Source organism: Puntigrus tetrazona, chromosome 9 (assembly GCF_018831695.1).
Source record: "Puntigrus tetrazona isolate hp1 chromosome 9, ASM1883169v1, whole genome shotgun sequence".
NCBI lineage: Eukaryota > Metazoa > Chordata > Actinopteri > Cypriniformes > Cyprinidae > Puntigrus > Puntigrus tetrazona.
The window spans coordinates 19,683,189-19,709,060 of NC_056707.1; the positions used below are offsets into that span (position 1 = coordinate 19,683,189).

General features: G+C 35.8%; 1 protein-coding gene across 4 annotated transcripts; it reads right to left on the reverse strand.

The window, feature by feature from the left end:
• Positions 1-1,701: 1,701 nt before the first annotated feature.
• On the reverse strand, positions 1,702-25,782 carry pms1 (PMS1 homolog 1, mismatch repair system component). Of its 4 annotated transcripts, XM_043249042.1 has the most exons (14): positions 25,668-25,782; positions 25,379-25,520; positions 24,988-25,170; positions 24,364-24,466; positions 24,123-24,286; positions 22,021-22,137; positions 15,707-15,829; positions 14,983-15,132; positions 14,112-14,890; positions 8,509-8,988; positions 8,172-8,302; positions 4,881-5,015; positions 4,628-4,788; positions 1,702-3,218 (listed from the first exon to the last, which is right to left on the reverse strand). In XM_043249042.1, the coding sequence occupies exons 2-14, from the start codon at positions 25,508-25,510 to the stop codon at positions 3,021-3,023; spliced, it is 2,856 nt and encodes a 951-aa protein (XP_043104977.1). In that variant the 5' UTR covers positions 25,511-25,520; positions 25,668-25,782; the 3' UTR covers positions 1,702-3,020. The 4 variants fall into 4 exon arrangements, with proteins under 4 accessions (XP_043104977.1, XP_043104978.1, XP_043104979.1 ...); XM_043249043.1 differs by lacking the exon at positions 4,881-5,015; XM_043249045.1 differs by lacking the exon at positions 1,702-3,218 and having other exon boundaries at positions 4,649-4,788; positions 4,881-4,942.
• Between the last annotated feature and the right edge of the window lie 90 nt (positions 25,783-25,872).

The window sequence follows — 25,872 nt, forward strand, 5'->3', positions numbered from 1 at the left end:
AATTTTATATGAAAAGTTACAACATTCATAAATCTAAATATTTAAACATAATTTTAGTAAGAAATATTAATGGGAGATTAGAGTGGAAACCAATATTTGTATGCGTTTTATGTAAAGTCTAATTATTTCAATCATTTGTTTCAAAAAGTGAAACTTGTATGTCATATTAGTTCACTTCACACATTATTTCAAGCCTTTGTTTCAATTTTAAAGATTAAATATAAAGAAAAAACAACAACAATATATCACAAAATTAGTCAAGCACTCAAAAGTCAAGCTGCTTAAAGTCCAGTGTGCAGTTTCCACAGTCAGTGATGGTTTGGGGAGCCATGTCATCTGCTGGTGTGGGTCCATTGTCTTTTGTCTACAGTCTAAATTTTACAGCACTTCATGCTTCTCGCTGCCTACAAGCTTTATGGATATGATGATTTTATTTTCCAGCAGGATTTGGCACCTGCCCACAAAGCCAAAACTACCAGTACCTGGTTTAAGTGACTGTACTTGATTTGCTGGAAAACCCATTGAAAATCCATGGGGTATTGTCAAGAGGAAGCTGAGGGAACAGAGCCCCACGAAATGCAGACAAGCTGAAGGCCAATATCAAAGCAACTTGGGCTACCATAACTACCATAAAGGCCCAACAAAGTACTGAGAACATAATACAGTACATCAACACATTTTTCAGAAGGTCAACATGTTTAAGATCATTGTTTATTGGTCATATGAAATATTAACATTTTTGTGAAATACTGGATTTGTTGGGTTTTTTTTGTCTTTAATCCATAATCAGAATTGAAACAAATAAAGACTTGAAATATTTCACTTTGTGTGAACTAATATAACATGTACGTTTCACTTTTTGAAACAAATTATTGAAACAAATGGACTTTCCCCCGCTATTCAGATTTTTTGGCACACATTTTTACTTTGTTTTGGCCTCTATATATATGTATGTTTGTTTATTAAATTATTTAATAAAATTACATCTAACTATTCTTTTAGTTGTCAGGCTTGACAGAGTTAAATATATATATATATATATATATATATATATATATATATATATATATATATATATATATATATATATATATATATATATATATACACACAATTCCAAAACTTTCTATTTCTGGTTTTGAATGACAAAATAAAATCCCAGATGTTTTGGGTCCGGTTTAACCTTAAGACACCAGAGACCTGTTTCAAAAGGCTTTTAAGAGCTTAAATGACAATAAAAGGCTAACATGTTTTCACAGCAGTGATATTTAACACAGAGCACATGTTTCTTGAGTCCTGGAGTTAAGCAGTGCAAGGTAATTGCTTTACAGCAGCTGATTGGCAAAATAATGGCTGCACGAGGACATGCATCAGAGTAAATTAGCTCTGCATTAGAAGCTGAACTCAATAGCTCCGTTAATTACGTCTAACATTTCCTCGCTCCTAAAACCAACCACTTGGCGCCACCATTAATGCTGGATGGAAATAATTCATGAAACCAATACAATAAATATGACACTGTGGACACCAAAGGGGCTGCAAGCATCAGGTGAGATTATAATGGCTCTGTGAGATGTTAGCCACTACAACCACAGTGATGGATTCAACAACCAGACCAGTCAGACTCAATCAACCAATTCATTAAAAAAAGATTTGAGTCACATTTCTTATTTTACATTTTTTATTAAATAATAACTTAATGTTTTATGTTGTGCTTTTTATCATTCTTTAAGAATGAAACAAGGTTCCTACATTTTCTTTAAATGTTTTTCTTTCCTTTTAACTAGGAAAACTACCATTCATTTTATTAAAGGATTATTTAATATTGTTCTGCATCGTACACATAAATTCAGTCAAAATATTACAAAATATTGTAACAATTTAAAAAAATTTATTATTTGAAAATTGTTTTTTTCTCCAGTTCTTAATGTCACATGATCCTTAAGAAAATGTTGGTGTGGTGCTCAAGAATCATTACATATTATTGTCAATGTTAAAAACATGTTAATATGGTTTTGGAAAACAAGATACAATGCAATGTTGAAATAAATATTTATTTTTTTGTAATATTGTCTTTACTGTTCACAATTTTGATCAGTCGGAATAAAGGTATTCATTTCCTTAAAAAAATAAAGACTCAAAATTGTGGACTCGTGTCCTCTACAGAGGACGAACATGAAATACTGGGTCCCCAGAGGTTAAAATGCAGTTCGTGGAACTGATCAAACACTAAAAAACCACAAACCATATGGCTACAGGGGAGCAACTGTTAAAACTTCACAGCATCTGAGCCTTATTTTCAGCTGGTAATTGGAGGTCCCTGACTGTGACTGCACACTTTTTCGGCAAAACCCAGAGCCCAACCCTTCTGGCTTTATGGGCCCCTAGCGCCGACTTTCATGATCAGCATTTAAGGTGCTGATTTTTGGGGGAAAGTGAATTTACAACCACACTGCATTAAATTTTGTGGTTCACTAGCATCTGCTGTGGGGTCAGTAGTTCTGGCTTGTTTTCTTTTCTAATCAAAAGTCAACAAGGCAAACATTTAAAGTTGAGCGATTGCCATTTCCTTCATTATCAGTAATTTTCCGGAATAGATTAAGACAGAAAAGCAAACCATCAATGAAAATTGATTTTGTATCGTAATTGATATTCAGATTTTTTTTGCCCTCATAAAATCGTTCGTAAAAATTAACATCACTCATGACCCAGCGATGTCAGATCTGGACTGAAACAGCCATTTAATAAATCTTAATTACATTTATTCTGTTTGCAACATGGTGTGATATGAAATATGAAATAGTGATGCGTGTGCATAGATCTTGCAGTTCTTTCTGGTTGGAAACCACCTAAGCAATACATATTCTTCTTGATTAAACACAGACAATCAGAATCATTTACATCTCAAATCATCAATTAAAACCGTAATTCAACAAGGCAAACATTTATTATTCCAAATCACAACTTTCATACTAGTATATGGTACAATAAATGTTAGTGTGACAATTTGGTTTCAGTCCTTAGCAAGAATTAGATATGATTTGCTGAGCATCCTGCTCAGTTTCAGGAACGGTAACCAGATTGTGAAAAAATGGTCGTCTGTGAATGCAGACCTGACTCTCCTCTTCGAGTTCCTGTTTCATTCGGCAAAGCGTATTTGTAACATCAGCTCTGGTGAGGTTCAGCGGTAACTGTCTAGCTAGTCTCACAGCTTCACTCTGAAAGAAAAAGTTGGAGTTAAAATGCAGCTAAAAATACTAACTTGTGTCTAATATTAAAATTAAAATTTGCTCATAGTGAATGGGTGCCATCGGAATGAGCGTACAGAGGGTTGATAAAAACATCACAGTAATCCATGATCTCAGTTCATTAATTAACATCTTGTGAAGAAAAAAAAGCGTGTCTTTGTTTTAGCGTTTAACTTGCTTCCCTCCAAAATACAAATCTAGCTCCCACTTTATATGTAGCCACAGCTGTAACATTTCTGTAACTAAACACATGTAACAACGCTCAAAATGGTATGTGTGAGTACAAATGTGTAACAAGATATTGGTAACAACACCTCATGTAACTGGAATTATGTATCTACATTTTGTAGCAACCGTATGTTTAAGAGTAATTGGAACAGTTTGATCCAGGGGGTGGAGATATGAGACATAAAAGAGGTAAAAGAGGTTGGATCTGGAGTTGTTGGAGTTGGTGCACCACTGTAATACCGGTGTACATGGTAACTTCTCAGGATCTGTCCACTTAATATAAAGTGTAACATTCTGGACACAAACCACAATTTATCTATAAAGTCTAACTTACTGGACGCTGCTATGTAACATCAGAGTAATTACTGCAAGTTGTAAAGTTAAGGAATCATCTACTTAATATAAAGTGTAACCAAATGTCAAAAAGTGCTGTTAGTCCTGTTAAACATTTGTACTAGAACCATTGTAACACCACTATACCATTGAGTGGGTTGTTACATATGTGTAGTTACACAAACATTACTTACACTGTGGCACATACTATGTACACATCTAGTTACTATGTAAGTACACAAGTATTAGGTATATAAAGTAGGACCTAAATCTAGAGCACATAATATTGCGTCCCCTGCTGGACTTTCACATCAAAATCCATGTTGGTTTAGAACTGTTTCAAACTGTTTTTGCTTGGAAAAATTTCTTGATCTGAGCTCGATTAAACTTTTGTACTGTGGAAAGCAAGATAGAGGACTTACATTTTAGCCAGAAGCAAAAATAATGTTTTAAAATGTCTTGGTGATGATGCATTTGTTTCTTACAATCAGGCAGCTTTTCACTTCACAAGATGTTAACTGATTGACTGGAGTCATGTGGATTGCTTGTGATGCTTTTAACAGCTGTTTGAACTCCCATTCTGACGGCACCCATTCACTGCAGAGGATCCACTGGTAAGCCATTGATTTAGTGCTAAACTTCTCCAAATTTGATTTGATGAAGAAACAAACTCATAGCCCGAGGGTGAGTACATTTTCAACAAATTGTCATTTTGTGTTAAACTCTTCTTCTTTTAAACTCTTCAAATGTATTTTGATACTGTGATGGCAAATTAAAAATGGATCGTCAAAAAGTATGCCCCAAGGAGCATCTTTCACCTCTAGGTAGTTTGAGACTTTGAGAGGTCTACATTGCTCCACGGTTTTTGCATCCTGGACCTTTATAGCCCGCAGAATCTCCCTCAGGTCTCCTATCCCGAAGAAAGGCATGCAGTCGGCCATGCCCGTCACTTCAACATGCCTCTCAGAAGACGAGAAACCTGGCCAAGATAAGCAACAAGCAAGGATTAATAAACTCCAAGTACAACATTCTCCAGGAAAAAATAATAAATAAATATTGTGATTTACGCACTGGTTGGAAACCAAGTCAGGCGGGCATCGCACCAAATTACGCTATTACCATGTCTTTGTGGACTGGAAAGAAAAACCAAGGTGGAGGAGGTTTTCAACAGATGATTTAAAGATGATTGCTTTTCCCTAGGTGCATCTCAATGAAGAGGTGAAACGTATGGAAAGGTCATCAAGGTAGCACAGACAAAACATTTTCTTCTGCAGCCATTCTGAATATGCCATGCTTACAAAATTCTATTATGGTCAATACAATGCATGTTCACATGATGCTCCAAAATTGGTTCTCTAGTTGCAAGAACTAAATTTGTATTATTTATTTCACAAGGCTAAGTTGTTGCTAGGGTGTTTTGAGGGGTTGGTAGGTGGTTTCTTACTATAGGCCAAGTCAAGTGAACATACCTTCATGTCAATGTCATTGTAGTATTATTTATATACTATTATAGTATACTAGTATATTATATTATATTACATATTAATATCCATAAATAGCTTTTAAACTTGCTAGTTAATTAGTTTAAATATATAAATAGATAAATTAGTTTACATTGTTGTCATTGTTTAATATGTGTGTATATATATACACATGTATATATATATATATATATATATATATATATATATATATATATATATATATATATATTTTTAAGTTATTTAGTAATTTGTGCTTTTGTCATTTTATATTTTATATAATATTTTCTAATATTTCTAATTACTGTAGCCTTACTTTTTTCAGATTAATCTGAGTAACTTTAGTACTTCAACTTATTTTAGTTAGTTGCCAATGCAATATATATAACTATAATATTCTTAAGTTTTATTCATTATTTGCATCGTATTTTTCTAAGCCTTATTTCAAAACTATTTTAATAGTTTTGTTTTATTTCAGAACAACACTACAAGTCTTTAGGATTTTTATTATCTGCCAGGTGTAAATTTGATCATTTGCAAATATAACAGGACACTTCTCCTCAACAAGCTGAACAATTTGAGGTATCATTCATATTTGTAGGACAAACGGTGCGTGGCAGGTTCTGTGCCAAAGTTGAATACTTTGGGGTTTCGAAAGGGCTTGAAATCTGGTGCATGTTTTTGCCAAATCCCTGGAAGTTGGCTCAGAATCTATTCCCTTTTGTAAAGGGCAATTTTTCTCCACAGCACCACACTTTAGTGCAAATCCACCGTGCTGGCAAAAGCTCAGGCAGTAAGCCAGCTTCAGCCATGATGACCCTTACCAGTGCCAACACGACACTTTACAGGAACAGGGCTAAGGGGGAAGTCTTAAGTGCATTCCATAACAACAGGCAAAATAGGGTCAAATGAGGACTAAGATGGCAGCCTCCTTAGAGAGAGGACAACACTGTAAAATAAGCTGATTCTAAACCTGGAAAAGTGTCTGCACAACATATAACTTTAACACATCAGTTATCAGCCATTTACTTTTTCCCAAGATGCTTCTGCTTGATTTTTCACATTATCAAATGAAAGGTTTAGAAGGTAAACTTTTAGAGCAAATGTACTGAAAATCACTTTTTAAGCGTGCATGTCACTGTAACAGTAGTGCATGTGCATCTATGCATATTAACTACTTTTTATTTCCATTATACATGCATATGCGCTACTGCTAATTTAAAACTAACTCTTTTATTCAGCAAAGATGCAATAAAATGATCGAGTGACAGTGCTGTTTGTTTAAATGACATCACAATTCCAAAAATGTCTTTTAAAAATATTATTTATATTATTTATCACTTTGTAAGTGTTGGTTATATTAGCATTCAAAAGTTTCCAGTAAGATTTTCTTTTAAGAAATTACGTTTTACTGAGCAAGGACATGTTAATTCAATCAAAAGACATTCATAAAGTGATTTTTGTTTCAAATCACGTCTGTTCTTTTCTAATTTCTATTCTAGAAAATAGATAAAATGGAACTTTGCTGCCTTACCACGGCTGCAGCAGGCGTAATGATATATAATATTGCTAAAAGCGGTTTTCAAAAAGTGAGCTAATTATTATGTAGCACTGGCACAATGACACCCCTGCAGTAACCTAACAGAGATGTTTTATAATATCAGAAGGCATCAAGAAAACATTTAAAGCAAACACATTACTTTCATTCTTCACTAATCAGACATAAGCAATTCTGTCAGAAATAATTGCCTGTAATCCTGTTATTCAAGCCGCTATATTTGACATTTCAAAACAATTTGTGAACTGTGGCTTTAATGATGTCCAGTGGGTCCAACCTTTGTTAAATCAAATTGGACAATCCTAGAGACCTTTAAACAGCATGACCCTTGAATTAATAAAGGCACATTTTCTCAAGAGAAACCTGGCAAAGAAAAAAAAAACTAAACAAACCATGTGTAGAAGTATTTCAGAATCTCTCCCACTCCACAGCACATGATGAGCATGAGGAGAGACGGTGGGCTGCGAATTCAAGCAGACGCACTTAACGGCCATCTCAAAAAAAACAAGGCTGAGTCATACAGGAAGTGGACCAATCCCTTAGATTCAAGCCCCCTCTTTTTTAAAACAATTTCATATTATACGTGTGCCCACACTGAGCTGTGTAAGGAAAAAGAAGTGCTGACACAGCACTTTCCACTTAAGCAATTAGTATAAACAATGACTTCATCACTCGGCGCAGCGGGAATTAACGTCTCTAAGGTAATCGCACGGATATTAAAAGTTATTAAAAACTACAAATTAAGCATTATCATCATATATTGGAAGTTGAATGATATTTTCCAATTGCCTATAAAGTAGTAGTTCACTCCATTTAAAAAGAGACCTTATGCAAATTGCATAAGTCTAGAAGTGCATATGTAATGGAAAAGTAAAATAAAGACAATTTGGTGACAGGCTCCAAAGCACCCAAACCAACCGTGAGTCCAAATCAAATAAAACAATTGCGTTGTGTGATGCCGAAAAACAATTTTTTTTCCACATGATTGTGACTCTTTTAGAGTTTTATTTATAAAACAGGTATGATGGCTGAACCATGAGCATTGCGAAATTAGTTCAATTAAATTTGGCAACACTGTTTTTCTTTATTAGCGTTAATAATAATGCCTTATTCTATATGACCTCATTTTACATCCCTAATCCTGCCCAATACCTAAACTAAACAACTACCTTACTAACTATTAATAAGCAGCAAATTAAATATTTATTGAGGGAAAGGGTAAAGGGGTAAATTGAGGGATGAGAAAATTAAAAAGTAAAAAAAAAAAAAAAAGAAGAGCAAATGGAAATATTTCAAAAGAATTTCAAGGTCTTTGATCATTACCTGGAATCATCTTAATCTCAAAACCATTTGCCACGAGCCTAGGATCAGTGAAATAGATGTCTCCATTGAAGCAGGCGCTGCCTTTCTCCATGTTCAGGAGAACATCCATGTACTCAGGCCCACCAAGCACTCTAGGAAAGGAAGTGTATGTTAATATGCAAATAATGATTAGAAAGTTAATGAAGTATTGCAATTTAGAATAGAGAGGATTAATACAGCTATTAATCCTACATTGTAACTGCTGATCCATTTTTTACATTTTATGGTTTTTACAATTACATTCCAGATAGTACACATCCAGAATGTCATCATTAAGTGAGAAAATGAGACAGGCTACCCATCTGTCAGCTGTACAGGGGTCTGCAGCCTCACGGTTGGAAGTATATTATTCTCCAGAAGTCTTTTAAACAGCAAGGCCTCCTCCACTCGAAACGGGTTCAACAGCATGAGCTTTCTGCCGCATAAAACGACCCAGGCACCGTGAGAAGCCAAGCGGTTTACAAGCCTGAGGCCCTGCGCACTTGAGCTGTTCTGGTAGGAGAGGAGGTTAAGACTCTGCTTGAGGGTTGCAATACTGAACGGGAGGGGTTTGGAGAGCTTGGCAGGGCTCCTCTTACTCGAGGGCTGAGAGGAGAAGAGTTTGTCCAGGGCCTGCTGGTTGGCGAGGGGGGCCTTGCGCTTCACGCCTTGAGCTTTGTTCAATGAAGACTCGGCGCTCATCTGCTTCTTGCCCTCTCCGCACTGGCCACCTCCCTCCGCTGCCCTCTTCCTTTGAAGGTTGTAGGCGTTCAGAGACTTTTCTGCCTTGCTTTCATACCTAAGATGGGATGTGATACGAGAACATGTATTCGTTACAGTCCCAGTTGAACATTTTGTATTTCCTTTGTGTAACTGTTCAAATGCGGTCGGGAAAAAAACACTTTGGATAAACGTAATTGTCGATTAAATTTAGGTTTATAGTGATCTTAAAAACGGCTTTATGTAGTCAAGTGCTTAAACGATTAAAATTAATTAAAACCTGAAACAAACAAAACAATGTTTTTGTTGCTAAAAATAAAATTAAAAAAGTCAAGAAAAATACATTATTTATTTAGCATCAGATTAATGCACCAAAAGAGCTAAAACTGAAATTAAAATAATAAAAAAACACAATCGGTATATTTTAAACAAAAATTTATAAAAGTACAAAAATTACAAAACAAATTAGCTGGAACTGTAACTAAAATTAACATGAAAATGGTGAAAAAATTGTGTAAAATTAAGAAAAAAAAAACCATTTATTTCAAACAATAATACAAACTAATAAAAACAACTGGCACACGATTATGTCATTTTAATCAGAAAATATTTCTGCCCATCTATAATGATCTTTAATTACTAATATTTAAAAAAGCTAAAAAAGAAACACATTATTGTCTACAAAGTTTCCCAGAAGTTGTTGACAAAAGTTTTGATTTGTTTAAAATGTACAATTTAAAAAAATTCTAATAATAATAAACAAAAATCATAAAAATCATAAAATCATAAAAATAAAAAAAACTTTCTTCCAGTAATTTAATATATATGTTGCGTCAATGTTATATGTGGAAAATAGTAATAAAGATAAACAAACAAACAAAAACACATTAACAAAAGAAGACAGATGGATTGAAACACTGCTTTTGGTCCATTAATTTGCAGGCTGGGTAAGAGTGAGTTAGCAAAGAGGTCAGAAGTTGTGACTAATTAAATATCCTCAATTCACACAAGAAACCTTGATTTAATTTGCTCTAGTGATTCTAAGTGGACTGCTGTAAATCAGAGCGCAGAAAATGTGCAGAAACATTCAAGATAAAAAACATCTGCTACCTGTGACCAGATGGGGGCCGGAGAGCAGCGAGGGAGGGAGTAGAGGGCCTGTAAAAACATGCAGCCCTGACCCTCCACTGGAAGTTTCTCGATGGGCTTGCCAATTAACAGCTGTGCCATTGCACGGAGCTTGCTACTGTACAATAGACCGGGCACTATTTCAAATGCACTGTATGGTTTCAGAGCATAAAGCTCGGGTGCAAGAAAAAGATGCAAATGCTGATAAAAAAAGAAGAATAAAAAAACCCAGACCAATCAAGATGAAGGCATGAAATGTGCTGAATGCAAGAGAAAAGCAGTAGGAGGCCAATGGGGGAGATAAATGATTTCATAATGGAGCAGAAGGTTGAAGCTTGAGGGTATCCCCTGCCATGTACACTGAAATGAGTTCTTGACCTGAGGGCTTTTGGACTGAAGTTTGCAGCTTGAACACATCGAAAATGTATAAACAGACACTTGATATTCACATATACAAAATATGGGGGAACAGCTACTAAAATTAATAGTTTGCCGCATTATTTTTCAATATATCTAACAATTTTTCTGACTTGTCTATGCATATACGCTAGTATTCAAATGTGACAGTACAGATATTTATAATATTGCAGCAAATGTGACACTGAAGACTGGAGTAATGATGCTGAAGAGAACTACATATATAAAATGAAAATAAGGACTAAAACAGTTCTTTTGAACTGAATTGAACTGTAAAACACAATTTTACTGTTTTTCTACTGTAACTTTAATCAAATTAATTAAGCCCTGGAGAGCTCTTTTAGTTTGGATTCCTTTCAAAAACCCACATCGTTTGGCCAATAGACCAAACCTCTCAATTGATGCTCATATAAAAGTAGCTGTGGGTTGCAGAAAAAGTTAAAGGTACTGTATATAGGATTGACACGGAGTGGTTGAACTAGGTATTTTGTCCAAATTCAAAATATTGCAGACTTTTTTTTTTTTTTTTTTTTTTTACCCGGACCCTCCTACTCAGACGTGACGCACATGCAGGTTGTCATATTCCTGCTCAAACCCCTTTCGGTTAGCAGATTTTCATGACTTAAATTAAATAATCTCAGTTTTCCACCAACTGGCAACACATGGTTCCAAAACACGATTGGGTAAACTGGCGGTGGGCGGGTTTCACACGCCAAAACAGGGGCCGGCATTCAGGGCCGGAACATACATTTTCAAAGGAGAATAACAGACTAAAGTATTGTTTTTCAGATAAACAAGTACGTTAACTTGGCATGTTTCTAAAATATCTGCACGCATACTATGGTATTGTCAAAATCCTACATACAGCACCTTTATTTTCCAAGCAACATATAATCTAATCACATCATTAAAAAAGCTTTTTATGCAAACATGAAATAGGTTTACCATACACACTGGCAGAGCATCATTCAATAACTACTACTATTAAAAATAATAATTATTTCCAAAAAGGGATTACACTTATGGTTCCTGATTCCCAACGGAAAGGGCAATCGTCAATAATTTCATGACTTTACAATTCATAACAAGCTAATCAAGGACTTCAGTATTCCTAGGAAGTTACAAGTAATTGGGTTTTATCATTGCTGGAGCTGAACTCTACAGGAAACATTGGCCTGTTTTCTCAGAAGAGAGTGATTTTTAGTGTGTATGAGCTAAAAGGGTATTTTTTAGTACGCATATCCACTAAAAGATACAAAACTCTCGTTCTGATTTCATGGTGTCCAAATGTAATGACCTCAAATCTCACCACAGAAAGACAAAATGTGGCCATACTTAAGCCTGCACCAAGGTTATCTAAAACCAGAATGAAAGGACGAGTGTGGCAACAACACAGAAATGACTGCTGAGATGGACCTCAGCGAACACCCGCATACATGATGATAGCCATTTAGGGAGCACGGTTTGCATTTTCAGCCTGGAATTCATAACGAGGATCGAATGCACATAAACTGTGCAATAAGAAAGCAATGTTCCCTTGGTGTGGGCACTTTGGATGTAAACCAAGTTCATATAGAGTCCCTGGATCAGTGCCAGGCATTTTATTGCTGCATCAGACCACTGCAACCAAAATATAACAAGCATGGTACTCCCTCCCCCAAACATCCATGTCAACAATCTCTGACCCTTTAGCACAGCATGCCCATATGTGATGTACCCATGTTACGTGGATATGTATGATTCTCAGAATTGCGTGCTACCATACATCTACGAAAAAACAAGTAAAGCACTTCATAAAGCCTATTCATGTTTAATGTTTAGACAGCAACAGGATTCAGATGTGTTTTTCCTTGCATTATAAGTGCCACTAGCAAAGCTGAGATACACTTTCCATTTATTTAATTAAGCTGACTTGGCATGCTGTGATTTAGAGTGTTTTTCTGCGTGTGTGTGTGGGGGGATAAACCTCTTTTCATGATGCTGTGATAACAGCATTCCTTGTGTACTGATCTGAGGTTACGAAATTAAAAAGATATCAGAAAAGACCAACATTTTTGTTGCTTTGAGGTCATCTATTTGCGTGACAAAATTAATTTTTAACAAATATAACATCTGGGCAAAAATCATACACTTTTTTTTCCAGTCTTTTCCTGATCTTTGACGTGTATAATCCATTTTTAGACCTATGATATACAGTACTAAACTAAACTAAAAAGAGATTCAATGTATAATTGCTAGGTTTCAGTCATGTGACCGGTTCGATGATCTGGAGGGCAAAAACATCTCCAGAACTGCATCACAAGCGTGTCAATTTTTTGGTTCAACACCGCAAATATTTAGATCAGCCCTCAAAACAATAAAACGAAGGAATGTGAACAAAATTCAAGTTTTGGCAATTAGCAATCCAGATTAAGGAGCCATGAAAATATATTTCAATCATTAAACAGTGGGACAAAACATAGAAAATACCTAAAGTGCCTTAATATATTTAAAACTGTAATATTAAAATATCAATTTCAGTAATCTCAGTATTAATGATGCATAGTTTACACTGGAATGCAGATGAAGCCAGAATATAAAAGCAATCCGTTTAGTGCTTCAGTGTTTTTCTTAAAATGGTTTTCTATGGGAAACCATGAAACTTTGCACGTTGTGTTTATATTCTAGCTTCACTTGCTTGCCTGTATAAAAAAAATACATCATCAGTAGGGTTTGTACTGAATTTGTGTTTTACTACATTACGCCTGAATGCAAACTATCAATAGAAACAAAAGCACATTCCATAAAACAAAATAGCGCTTGTGAATTTCATCTGAAATTCTGTATGACTGGTAGGTTTTGAGGCAAGGTGTGCGAAGTGCTGTGAGATTGAGCAGGATTTCCAGAAATGCAATTTGAATGGAGCTTTGTTATGACTGTCAGTCCAAAACCGATTTTGTCCTTATTTAAATATGATCAGATTTCAATCGGATTTGGGCTGACAGTCTAAATAAGGCTATAGTGACTTCAAAATCATCCACCACGCATGGGAACCTCTGTGGTACTTTAAAAAGCATCCCAGTATGCACCTCATGTCTAGACTGTTGAGAGCTGGAATGAATTTAGGTTACATGGTTAACCTTTTTCATCACTAAATATTTCCCATTCTTTCATTTGTGATTTTTCATAGTTTGATGACTATCAAAATGTGGATAGATGCAGTAATAATAAAAAATTATTAGTAGGTGTGTCTGAACATTTGACTGGCAGTCTACAGTGATAAAAAAAAGATATCCATATATCCAACCTGAGTATTCCTTGGGCTCATAAACAACCAATAAATTAGTCAGATATCATCTGGTATAGAATGAACTGGAATCTTCTGGCACCTGAAGAAACTGAAAGAATGTGGCATTCTTTGGAAAAAGCAAAAAAAGCAGAATACCTCTTTTACAATGGAAAACAGGCCTATTGACCAAGTAATCAAATGCAGTTTTCTGGAAAACACAAACACTTCATCAATTCTTCCTTCAGGTAGCAACGCGACCAGGCCAGGCAGATTTTCCAATCCATATTTTACACATGCTAGTGGCAGATCTATTTTTCTCTTGCTACACAGAGAGAGTGAATCACAACAACTGGAAACTGCGTCTTCGAGGGTGAAATCTGGAAACTTACTTCTTGCGGTCTTCCTCCCCGAGGCTTTCCCATCTCTCTTTCACAGCAGTTGTGACATCCTGAGGACTGGCTCTTGGGCTCTCCTGGAGGACCAGCGATCTGGTGTCTTGCTCAAACAGTGAAAAGGCAGACGAGGGCTGACGCACGGAGCGGTTGCTGATCAGCTCGTAGGCTGTCAGCTTGGCCATTTTCTCCATAATAACGTTAGAAGGCCTCTTGGACGGGCTGGACCTCGTGCATGTGGGCTGGGTTCCTCCGAGGGCTTCATGGGCTTTCGGGACATGTAGTTTCACAGGTTCTAGGCTTTCTCTGGTGACTTCATTTGAGAAGGCCTTGCCCGTGCTCCAGCTCTCAGCAGACACTTCGCTCTCTTGACCAGGGCCGCTGTCACTCTTAGACGCCTTTGGGGAGTTACAGTTTAGATCAGCTGTAGAGTTCATTACAACATCGTCAGCGGGTAATGAGGAATTAATACTGTCGAAATCACTTGAGCTTCTGTTGATCACCCAATCCTCTGAAATCGAAGAGGAGCTGGTGTTTGCGGTGTTGCTCAAGGATAGCTCACCATCTTGTTTATCGGCATTTGCAGGAGAAATCTCAAGTAATTCTGCATCTTCCAAACTAACATCAGTGGAAGGTGTAGGTACTACATCAGTGTGTTCAGGTGCATTCACAGAACTAACACCAGGGCGATTTCCTCCAGATTTGAGATCATCATTGTCAATGGAGTACCCATACAAGGAGATTAACATAGTCTCCAATGCTAACAGGACTTCTTCCTGGAAACATGAAGTTTGATTAATAGAGCATTGTCATGAATTGAACAATGTTTTATTTAAAGCATAAATGTAGGACAGAAAACTTTCTGTACCTTGTTCTGTAGCATCACTTCGGTTTTATCAGGAGTCAGGTTAACATCCACAGTCGAGGGAGGTATGGTGATGTTTATCAACACAAAGGGATAACGGCGATTGGCAGATTCTTTATTAGATTGAGCGCTGGTGTAGTATTGCTTAAAAAGCTGTAGGGTAAATGTGCAAAATGACTAAATGTAAGTAAATTGAGTACATTATAATTTTAAATGATAAGAAATACTTGTGAACATGGTGAAATGTATTAAACAGAGCTGTGAGTAGTATTTTATTGGCAGCATAAAAGCATAAACAATTATGCCAGAAGTTTTGATGAACAAACACCCAAGAGGCAGTTTTTGAAGAATTCATATTTCTAGTTGTATTACTGAATAAGCACTTTTTAAAAACATATAAATAAAGCTAGAGATTTATATTTTAATGTCAGATACATCCATTGGAAATAAAATACTTAAGATTTTTTTTGAGATTTGAAAAAAAAAAAATAATAATACATTAACCAGAAATGTTCATAATTCTTTACATTTCGATTAAGTTTTTTTTTTCTTTGGATATAGAATTCACACATTTAAATTGCCCTAAAATATCCAGATCCAGCCAAACTACAATTCAAGGTAGTTGATCTAGGATGAATGTTCAGAGTTTGGCATATCAAATTTGTATATTAACATACACAAACAGTAAATGAATGTAGGTAAATTAGCATTAAGGGTATGCCTTTACCTTAAGTATTTCTTTGTGATGCACAGGTCGACTATTAACAAAGATGAATGTTTTATCAGGCGTAGAGGAGCTGGTGGAATTAAAATCTGAGCCCGGTTTGGGAAAGAATCCATCGATGCCAATCTGTGCAAACATAAGACTTCTGTGAATGTCACTTTAAGCCATGAAGGCATACCAAAAGAGTCATATATCCACATTTATCGAAATGTTTATTAAGAAGCAAGATTTCCATGTTAAATCTAGTTTAGTTTTTCTTTAATTTTCCTCTGTGCCACAAACCATACTCATTAACTGTCAGGGTACACTGAGGCTTCTATGAACTTTTTCCAAAACAAACAAAATGACACACTGCTGGCCTTTAGCCCGCTTTGCAGTAACCAATTAAGACTTCACTGTGCTATCAGAACCCATTTGTCATCTCCTAACTATGGAGTGGCCAAGCTGCTAAAACTTGCAATGTTTCTGTTGGCTAAATGCAGTACCGCGAAGTGGCGGAATGAGAAACGGCTCCAAATTAATCAGTGATCTAGGGCTAGATTGTGATGCTTGAGCTCACCATTTGGAATTAACAAGCACAGCAGTTGGCTGGCAAGAGGACATTTTAATTGGAGTCTCTGACAAACTTGATAATCAGGGGTATTGTGACTTTCACAATCAACACTTATGTTCTGTATACTTTGCCACATTTGTCAATTACGGTGGCGTAGGTGGCCCAGTCCTTTCTGTTTTGTGCACTGAATGGAGGTTATTATTCTGGACTCTTCCACGGCAGAAGGATCTCGGCCACAGCACAAAAACAGTCAACTGCAAACCACTTCATGTCCTACTCTTACTCAAGAGAACCTGTAACCATTCCAGAATTAGAGAAAATTGATAGAAAGCACTTTGATTGCAACTGTATATATTATACATAAAGCATATGTAAATATTTCGATGAAAAAGAAATTTCATTACTCATCAGAGAGCAAAAGCATGCTAACCTCTATAATATCCTGAAACCTAGACATGACTCAGGTTCTTATTTCTAATTTGGTACTTCCATATTGAGACCAGCTGAATTTGACTTGTTTTACCACATATTTACCTCAAAGTAATCCTATAATTACTGGACAATATCACTAAGGTTAACTACAAATAAATGTATTTATAGTAAATACAACACACTCATTTCTATGATTAATTTGCAGAGTTCAAAAACAGTACTATTTAAAAGTTTGGATCAGCATTTCAAAATCTTTGTATTTTGCTTGCCACATTTCTTTGATCAAAAATACAGTAATATTGTGATATTGAATAATTGAAACAGATCATATTGTGATTTATATAATTAAATTAGCTCATAACTCCACTAAACCAAACCATTCTAAGATGCTGATTTGGTGGTTATATTAAAGAATAAGAAAACAATGGTAAAAGTGTTTATTTTAAATACAAATTGATCAATTTAATGCATTCTTCTTTTGTTTACATAATATATGTTTGTGCATTGTATATATATATATATATATATATATATATATATATATATATATATATATATATATATATATATATATATATATATATATTACATAACATACATATACATAATAAATATACACAGTATGCACATATATATCATGCAAATAAAAACTATATTAATGATTAATTGTTTGACAGCACTAGAATATACACATATATTTCTATGTTATTGAACCTGAACAGTTATGCATTCATGCCTATTCATGATTATAAGTTTAAATGAAAGCAATTCATTGCATGTAACAATAAAACTTGAAAATGTGTTTAAGTTAAAAAAATTTCTGCATTAAGCTGCATCCACGCCACAATTTGAGACAGCATATTTTCTGGATAACACAATCAAACAAGAAAGAAAAAGAAAGAAAGAAAGCACGCACATTTAATCTTGACATAAAACATTACAACTGTGTCTATTCTAACAGTGTCTGCAGGATTATGCACGATTATGGCACAAGAAAAATGTCAAATGCAAGACACTGTTCACTGAAGTTTATGGACAAAAAAAACAAACAAAAAAACCCACACACCACCGTAATCTGCACATGGCTTCACATGTCAAAGTGGCGAGGGATGGGGTGAAGCAATGGTCTTGGCATGAGGCTCGACCTGATGATGAGTGCGCAGCTAATGACTGATTACTCCAACAGATCCTCCTCTCAAGGCCGTAAATTAACTCCTGGTAAAACCCACCAATTCCTAGAATGCTAGGATGACTTACAGCTAATAAATGGTGAGCAAAGATGCATTCTCATCTGGCACATGGCTTTATAGAACATTGGCAAGACTCAGCGAAAACCATCCTCGAGCGTAGCTGTATACGCAATGTGTTCTGCTATACGTTCAGCAGGAGAGGAGCGAGCTGCCAAGATCCGCTCGAGCCAAACGCTGAAGTGTGCCTACAGAGAATTATTCCTACACAAACGCGAAACGCAAGTAGGGACTCTATGCAAACCGCAGCGCTCCACTAAATGCGTTGTTCTGTAAGAGGACACTTAGCATGAATAAATCACACGTAAATGAGCCAGCAAATTTAGACAATGCTAGCGTTGTGCATTCTTCGTCAGCCTCGCATATCAAAGTAGGACACCATGTGTGCACCAACAATAGCATCCTCTCCAGCAGGGCAGCGATGAGATCAGGCCAAATGCCTGATTTAGAATCACCATGTCATGCATGTACTGTATGACCTATACAGTTCTGCGTAACGGGGAGATAATTATAGAACGAGAGGCAGATTCTGCGATAGGAGAGCCGTTAGCTGAAAGAAGGGGAGATAAGAATGTTATGCTGACGTAAGTAGAAAAGGTCAAATGGTTCATTTGAAGGTAGGAAAAAATGACCAGAAGAAGGCTTATTCCAGGCTTAGACCAGGCTTAGTCATGCTATCTTATAAAACCATTTTTAAGTAATAAGCTGGTGCTGTTTTTTTTTTTTTTTTATATATATATATATATATAAATACTTGATTTTATTAATTATACCTTACCTTATTATTAACCAATAGCAAATGAATGTGGTTTAAAATACAGAGCTGATTGAATGAGGTTTTCGTTATTTGTTTTATTTTATTTATCAGCCATTGGTTATTATGGAATATTAATATAATCAAATAGTTTGATGACTGATTCGTTTTTCAAATATTTATTTTTGATTGTATTTTTGTCTTTTTATTATGAAACAACAGTGGAGTGCAGACAAGAAGCAAAGTGATAGAGAGAAGATAGAAAGAAAGGAGATAGAGATACATGGCAGGGCGGGATCAGGAAAAGTCCTAAATGTAAGATTCGAACTCGGGATTAGTGGAGATATTTGTTACTAATTTTTTCGATAAGCACATAATGTAGTTGTTTTAATATTTTACTGTTATTTGTTTTAAATAAAATCAAACTTACTAATGGCTTTCTGTCAAGCTGTCGCATGGCAAATCAGCATTTTGGTGGATAATAGCCTATTATTACTGCTTCTCCGTTGCAACATACAACAACTGTGGAGGAATATGAATCTAACCAAAATAAAAAGAGATGAAGATTGCCGACTCCAGACCCGGACAGCCTCATAAAGGTGATTCACAGGACGCTCAGTTATGTGAGGAAAAGGACCACTGAAGTGCAAATGTAATTTATTATAACTAACATAACCTAGAAATAGATTTCAAAATATAAACTGCTTAATCTGCCATTTTCAGTGAGATTTAACGTTACCATCCGTTTGAAAGCAGTGGGTACTCGTTGCTTCAAATCTACTTTGCGATTCTGTCTTGTTTATGGTGCATTCTATTCAACGCGTTTATTGCCATCACAGCCTTTACAAGTAATTTGAAAGCAATGGATGTGGGTGCCGTTGCTGCTGCTCTAATAATAGTAAAAGTGCTTTTAATGGTACAGGATTTGATGTTTCAGAGCGTGACAAATCAGCTAATGCCACAAAATATGACAATTCATCAAACCCATTTCTAACACATCCGCTATGGTGCAGTGGATTCCTTGCTTTCTATATAGGGGACGTTACAAAAGACTAACAGGACGAAAGTAAAACTAAATATATTTCAAATGTATTAAAGTGTCATAAATTGGAAGTACAGTGTACACATGTAATGAAACCTAAAAATCTACCCAGTGTTTTTTTTTTATATCCCTTTTTTTTATCCCTTACAATCCGCTCCTGTCTTACCTTAGACCTGCCCTGAGTGAGCTTTCATTAGTCCACCATTATCTTGACTACGATGTAGGGTAAGTTTCCAATTAAGCATTTGAGGTGTTTTGTTGTTGAATGTAATAATGCATATAGCAGTCATCATTTACACCTGACATATGAGCCGCTGAAGACGAAGAGAATTAACATTACTTTCGCTTTTTAAGGGAACGCACCAATCCCTAATCTACCTTAATGCTTCTATGTTCGCGCAAATCATTAACGATCCAGCTTCATCCACAATTTTATTTATCAATCTTTACAAAACACCTTTCCTAATAACGTGTTAGTTAGCCAGCTTCGCAACTAAAGTAAACATTCTTATGAGAACAGCTCATTACACCTGAAGAGAGGGGGTGGGGTCAGCAGAGCTCATTAGCATTTAAAGCAACATGGACTAGAACGGCTTGTTAATCACAGCCGATTTTGACATGGTAAAAAAATATTTTTACACTACCATTGAGAAATTTTAACCAAAGTATGTTATAGACTTTTCATTAAGACCTAAAGAATCGTATCGACTTGTGCATGATGTGCATCCGATGACCCCTTTTATTTATGCTTAAATCCAATACATCAATGATTGGAATACACTTGAAAATACGCTGCATAATAGGAGCGACCCAAAAATGCTCAAGATTAGTGAAGCAGGATTAGTGTTAAGGAGCACCGCAGGCAGTGAGCACATTACACCTGCAGAAAACACACATGCAGCACAGATACAGTGCTCTGCTGCTGCAGCACGTAACTAAATCTTCACATGTGTTTTTGTGAGTGAGAGAAATGTCAGTAAACTAGATTAAACCAAGCTCACGGTTTTGTTTTGACTAACGCATAACACTATATAACACATATTTGTTTGAACTAATTCTTGCTCATTGCATTTGTGGCAGTGTATTAAATCTGTGCCAGAGCAGTGAGATTGTGGCCTCTGGCCAAAACAGGCAGGTTACGTCCCTCTGAGGCCCTTTCACCACGTACATTGCAGTCCCCGAGGGCTCCTTTAATTCACTGCTGCATTTGTCGCAAAGTTTGCCGCATTCGGTGCATAGGTCCACTGCTGACACTGTAGCGTGATCCATCCCTGACCACTGCAAGGTAAACGTCACACGTGGTCTCACAAAGATACATACCCTCCCAGTATGTGTAATTCTACAGCTATAATTAAAATAACAATTTTAGCACTGTTTCTATTTTACTTTTTTTTTTTTTGACTCTTCAGTCACAATTAAATCATTTCTATAACCAAATATCTAACCAGATAAAGAGAGGCATTTATTTTAAATAAGAAAATAATAAAAAAGTATATATTTTTTAAAGTGAAGACAGAAAGTATTTGGTCACCCTTAAAACATATACATTTTGTTGCATTAGATAAAAAAAAACAGGCATTTATTTTTAAAGGAACAATAGAACACATACACTTTTCAGGCAAAAAAAAAAAAAAAAAAAAAAAAAAAAAAAACATTGTTAGGTTAGTAAAAGTCTATAGAGTTTTTATGACACCTGTGTGAGCTTCAGTAGAACGGACATCAAATTTTGTTTGTAGATGACCCTTGGTTTGACATTTTGAAATTATTGCAATGACATTCAAACATTTTTTTATGAGAGATGTGTCCGAAAGTGTTCATGCACCCTGGAGGGCCACGACAGTGTTACGTATATATGTCAAATATTAGATAGAAATTTGAATCCTATCCAGAAAATAAAAAGGCTTTATATAAGGTATAACCTGGGTAAGAATGCTGAGTCATTCATGCAAAAAGTCATCGCTGCGGAATGCACAACCAGGAAAAAGAGAAACAGCTCTCCAGGGAGAGGAAAGCCGTTCGGAATTAAGTTGTTACACGAGTCTTTGGGTTTAGCAACCTGACAGAAGTGCAGAGACATTTAAAGTCAGCTCAAGACACATGTAATCGAAATGAACCCTGATAGTTTGAACCTTGAAGCACACTCCTTTATGAAAACATTCTGTGGAAAAAAAAAAAAGAGTTTCCTATCGCAAACCGTCACGGCAGCCCCAGAGCTGATGCATCTGTGGAACCCTGCTGCTCACGCTGGAAACGATAAATATGCCCGTGTTTTCTCAGCGCTTCACTGACCTCTGGTTGCTCCTGGTGATGCTGGACGGGGAGCATGTTGGCTACGGAGGCCGCTCCGAGCACGGCCATGAGGGCAGTTCGGTGATCCGACACCCTGGACTTCTGCCAGACCACAGCCTGTAACAACACGGTAAAACGGGTCAAGTTATTTTTCGGTCATCCTAAAATAAGACCACCTGTGGGATTGCATGCTCGCAAACAGCCATTAGCCACCAATCAAGTCTTCACAATAAACAATTATACTTTAGGGAATGTTCCGATATTACAAAAGCAACTGCATGGACGAAGCCTTGCCAACTTTTCGAGAAGATTTTAGACCATCTGGCAGCATCAAGCAAACACGCTACTTGCACAAATGCCGTTTCAACGTGAGGAGCGCAGTTACGCATATATTTTCACACCCGTGCGTTTGCCTGTCGTTGGCACTTCCACATGCAAGTATATATATCCAAGGTGTTGATTTCTGAAAGCATGCGGTCCGCAGCACACATCTCCGCTATGAAATATACAATTTGGTGACTGTAAAGAGATCAGACTAGTAAACAGCTTTTTGAGAAGTCATGAAACCCAATGCAGGGCGAAGTGCAAAGTTTGTGATACGAGATATGCCTGGAAGTGCTGATGGCATGAAATGAGTGTATGGCCCTCCCCTGATGATCTACAACCTGAACGATATGAATTTAATGAAAGGTACGCGAGGTCTCACCGAGCAAGGCCAGATACGTACGCTATCATGAGGCCAGGCTGTTACTGGACTTGCGAAAACACTCAGAGAACTTATACCACTTAGCTTGTTACTTTAGGATCATGTGGCAGTGTGACATTCGAAGGCTTAGTGGCTCATCCTGCGGTTGCATTGCTAATTTTGGACGAGAAGCAGGCAAAGTGTCCACTTTTCCGGGTTATGCTCTAACCGATGACAGTTCAAACATGTATAAACGCTGGAAATGTCCAGGCTGTCATCATAAACACGCACTGATTATCGAATGAAGGATCTTTCTGCATGGGCAACTTAAGGGGTTTTCCTACAAAATTTAAAAAGCACCTGGTTATATCTATTCACTGGAATGCATGTTAAAATTATTAATCTTTAATGATTAATCTTTAAATTATCTTTAATGTTTATTATCAAGATTTAAAACGTGAGATTGAAACTGCTACGAGAAAGGAAAAAGTCAATGCAGTAGTGAGAAACCACAGCAATAAACAAGTTACATAAGTTCTAATTAATGTTAGACGAACGCTATTAGCACAACTGATATCATGCCGTGGGATGGTTAAATGTCACTGAATGTGGGTAAAACCCTAGAGAGTGGTACCACAGTATTTTTTGATGTGGGACGCCACCTTGTGGTCAAATGTTCGTTACCTTCAAACGTTTGTGGAGAATAATATTTAAATTTTTTAATTAATTGTCAATAAACATTTTTTCAAATAAATGATGCTCTTTCTAACATTATACTCATCAAAAAATCCAGAAAAAAATTATTTGCTTTCCACAAAAAAAAGATTAAGCTGTATAACTGTACATAAAACGTATTATTGCAATAAACAACAAATTAGCATATTTTCTGAAGGGTCATGTGAAACTGAAGACTGGAGAAATGCTTTGCATCACAGGAATAAATTACATTTTAAATGACATATATATATATATATATACATACATACATTGTGTGTATATGTATATATATATATATATATATATATATATATATATATATATATATATATATATATATATATATATATATATATATAACAGAATCAGTCATTTTTAAATTGTAATATTATTTCACTGTATCATTGCTATTCTGCATTTTTTAAAGCATAAGAGATTTCTTTTAAAAAGATTTTTTTAAAGCTTAATACTTTTCAACAACTTAAAATTTAAAACAAAAATGTGTATGGTTCATTTTATCCATTATGAAATATAACATTTAAAATTGTTTGAAATCTTAAAAGTATTGATCTGATCTGCAGTTTAATCCAGATTTTACAAGTGTTCTCAGACTGTGGGCGAAAAAAATGGGTTGATCCACTATTCTTGTTCAAAGACATTGTAGTTGCACGGGCCGACCCATATGACAGTTGTAACGTACCTTGTTGTGGCTCAATGTGATCCTTAACTCAGGTTTAACAACAGCATAGGCCGTGAGTAAAATCTGGACCCTCTTCAGTTCCTCTTTGCATTTTTTAGTGTTGGAATAATACTGCCGTCTGACAGGGAGATTCTTGAACAGATTTGCTGCACACACAGTGGTGCCTGAGGGAAAAGGTATGTTAGAAGCAGTCTGTTCTCATAAATCAAGAGTATTAAAAAACTGCATTAGCAGACACTACCCTCGCCAAGATGTGACGGCTTTTGAGAGACGATCTGTCCATTGTGATCGACTGAATACTGAATGCTAAAATCATCATCCGCAGTTTTGGTTGTAATGACCACCTGGTAGGTGAAGAAAAGGTCAGTTACGGAGGAAACATCTTCAACATTTGTAATTCGATGATCAAAAGGATTCTCATGGATTTGGAAATGCACAGTACAGTATTTTAGTACCAATGGAGTCATCTGAAAACATTAGTATTTTTTTATGTCAATCTATATTGGATACTGGAAGTTATTCAGTGTTTAATAATTATACACATAATTTCAGCCTTTCTGTACATTTGTCATCTAGAACATTTAATTTAAGTAATTTAAATTTATGTTTAAGTTAACACAATCTTTATAAGATGTCAGAAATGTTTTGGTTTTTTAACTGCACATTGTAGTGCAGTCGTGCCTACATTCATTTTTGGCATTTAAAGGGAATTTTATATTAGTATATTTTATTTTTCAGTCACAATAATACAGAATTTTAATATCAGCTATAAGTGTTTGCACAATTTTCATAATAACAATTTCAGCTGCTATTTTTTATGTGCATCACTAACTGTGTAAAAAGACATAAACTGGCGAGATGTAACCTCTGATATGGCACATATAGATGCCAGAGCCTCTCCTCTGAAGCCGTAAGTCTCTAGGCGCTCCAGGTCTTCGTGGCAGGAGATTTTAGATGTGTAGTGTTTCACAGCCATCACAGGGACATCAGTGGCTTTGATTCCGGAACCATTGTCTCTGACTTCAATGCGATCCAATCCATAATTCTCCTGATCACAAGGAAACATAGATTTAGCATTGCTATTAAGAGTGCCACCAACAATGATTTGTCATTTCACTAGAAACAAAACATTAAACAACTGCTGCATATATATATATATATATATATATATATATATATATATATATATATATATATATATATATATATATATATATATATATATATATATATATACATATATAACGTGCATTTACCAGTTTGACTTCAAGGCTTGAGGAACCAGCATCAAGTGTATTTTCTACCAGCTCTTTGACAACATTCAGGACAGATGTTATAACCTGAGAGCTGCACAGCAGACGCACGGTTTCAGGTGGAAGCGCCTTCATAGTCTGCTCCCTAAGAATAAAAGTATTAAAACTAAGACACCAACGGGCACAAACCTGTCATCTTCGCAGATAATAAACTGCGCAAATTCTATTAATCAACCGTGACATTAACGTTATGATACGATGAACAGGTGTTGGCAAACATCCTCCTACTTACTTTTCGAAAAAAAAACCATTAAAAAAAACAATAATCCGTTAGAAGTTATCCAATAAATTCATAACACAAGTGCACTTCACATGTTTTGAAGACTCGCTCGAGTATCGGATATGACTTAACTGGCGCCTAAAATGCGTCATTGTTGTTCTCTGCGGTGATTGGATGTTTTTCTCTTTGCCGTATGTTTATGTATTTGCATTGCTTA

What these genes read in the sequence shown, in the direction of transcription:
- pms1 (XM_043249042.1), bottom strand. Translation starts at nt 25,510, where the DNA reads ATGAAGGCGCTTCCACCTGAAACCGTGCGTCTGCTGTGCAGCTCTCAG. An exon ending in ATCACCAGGAGCAACCAGAG is followed by an intron (nt 15,830 to 22,020) that starts GTCAGTGAAGCG and finishes ATGTTTGCACAG; the next exon opens with ATTGGCATCGATGGATTCTT. An exon ending in ATCACAAAGAAATACTTAAG is followed by an intron (nt 15,133 to 15,706) that starts GTAAAGGCATAC and finishes TTTACCCTACAG; the next exon opens with CTTTTTAAGCAATACTACAC.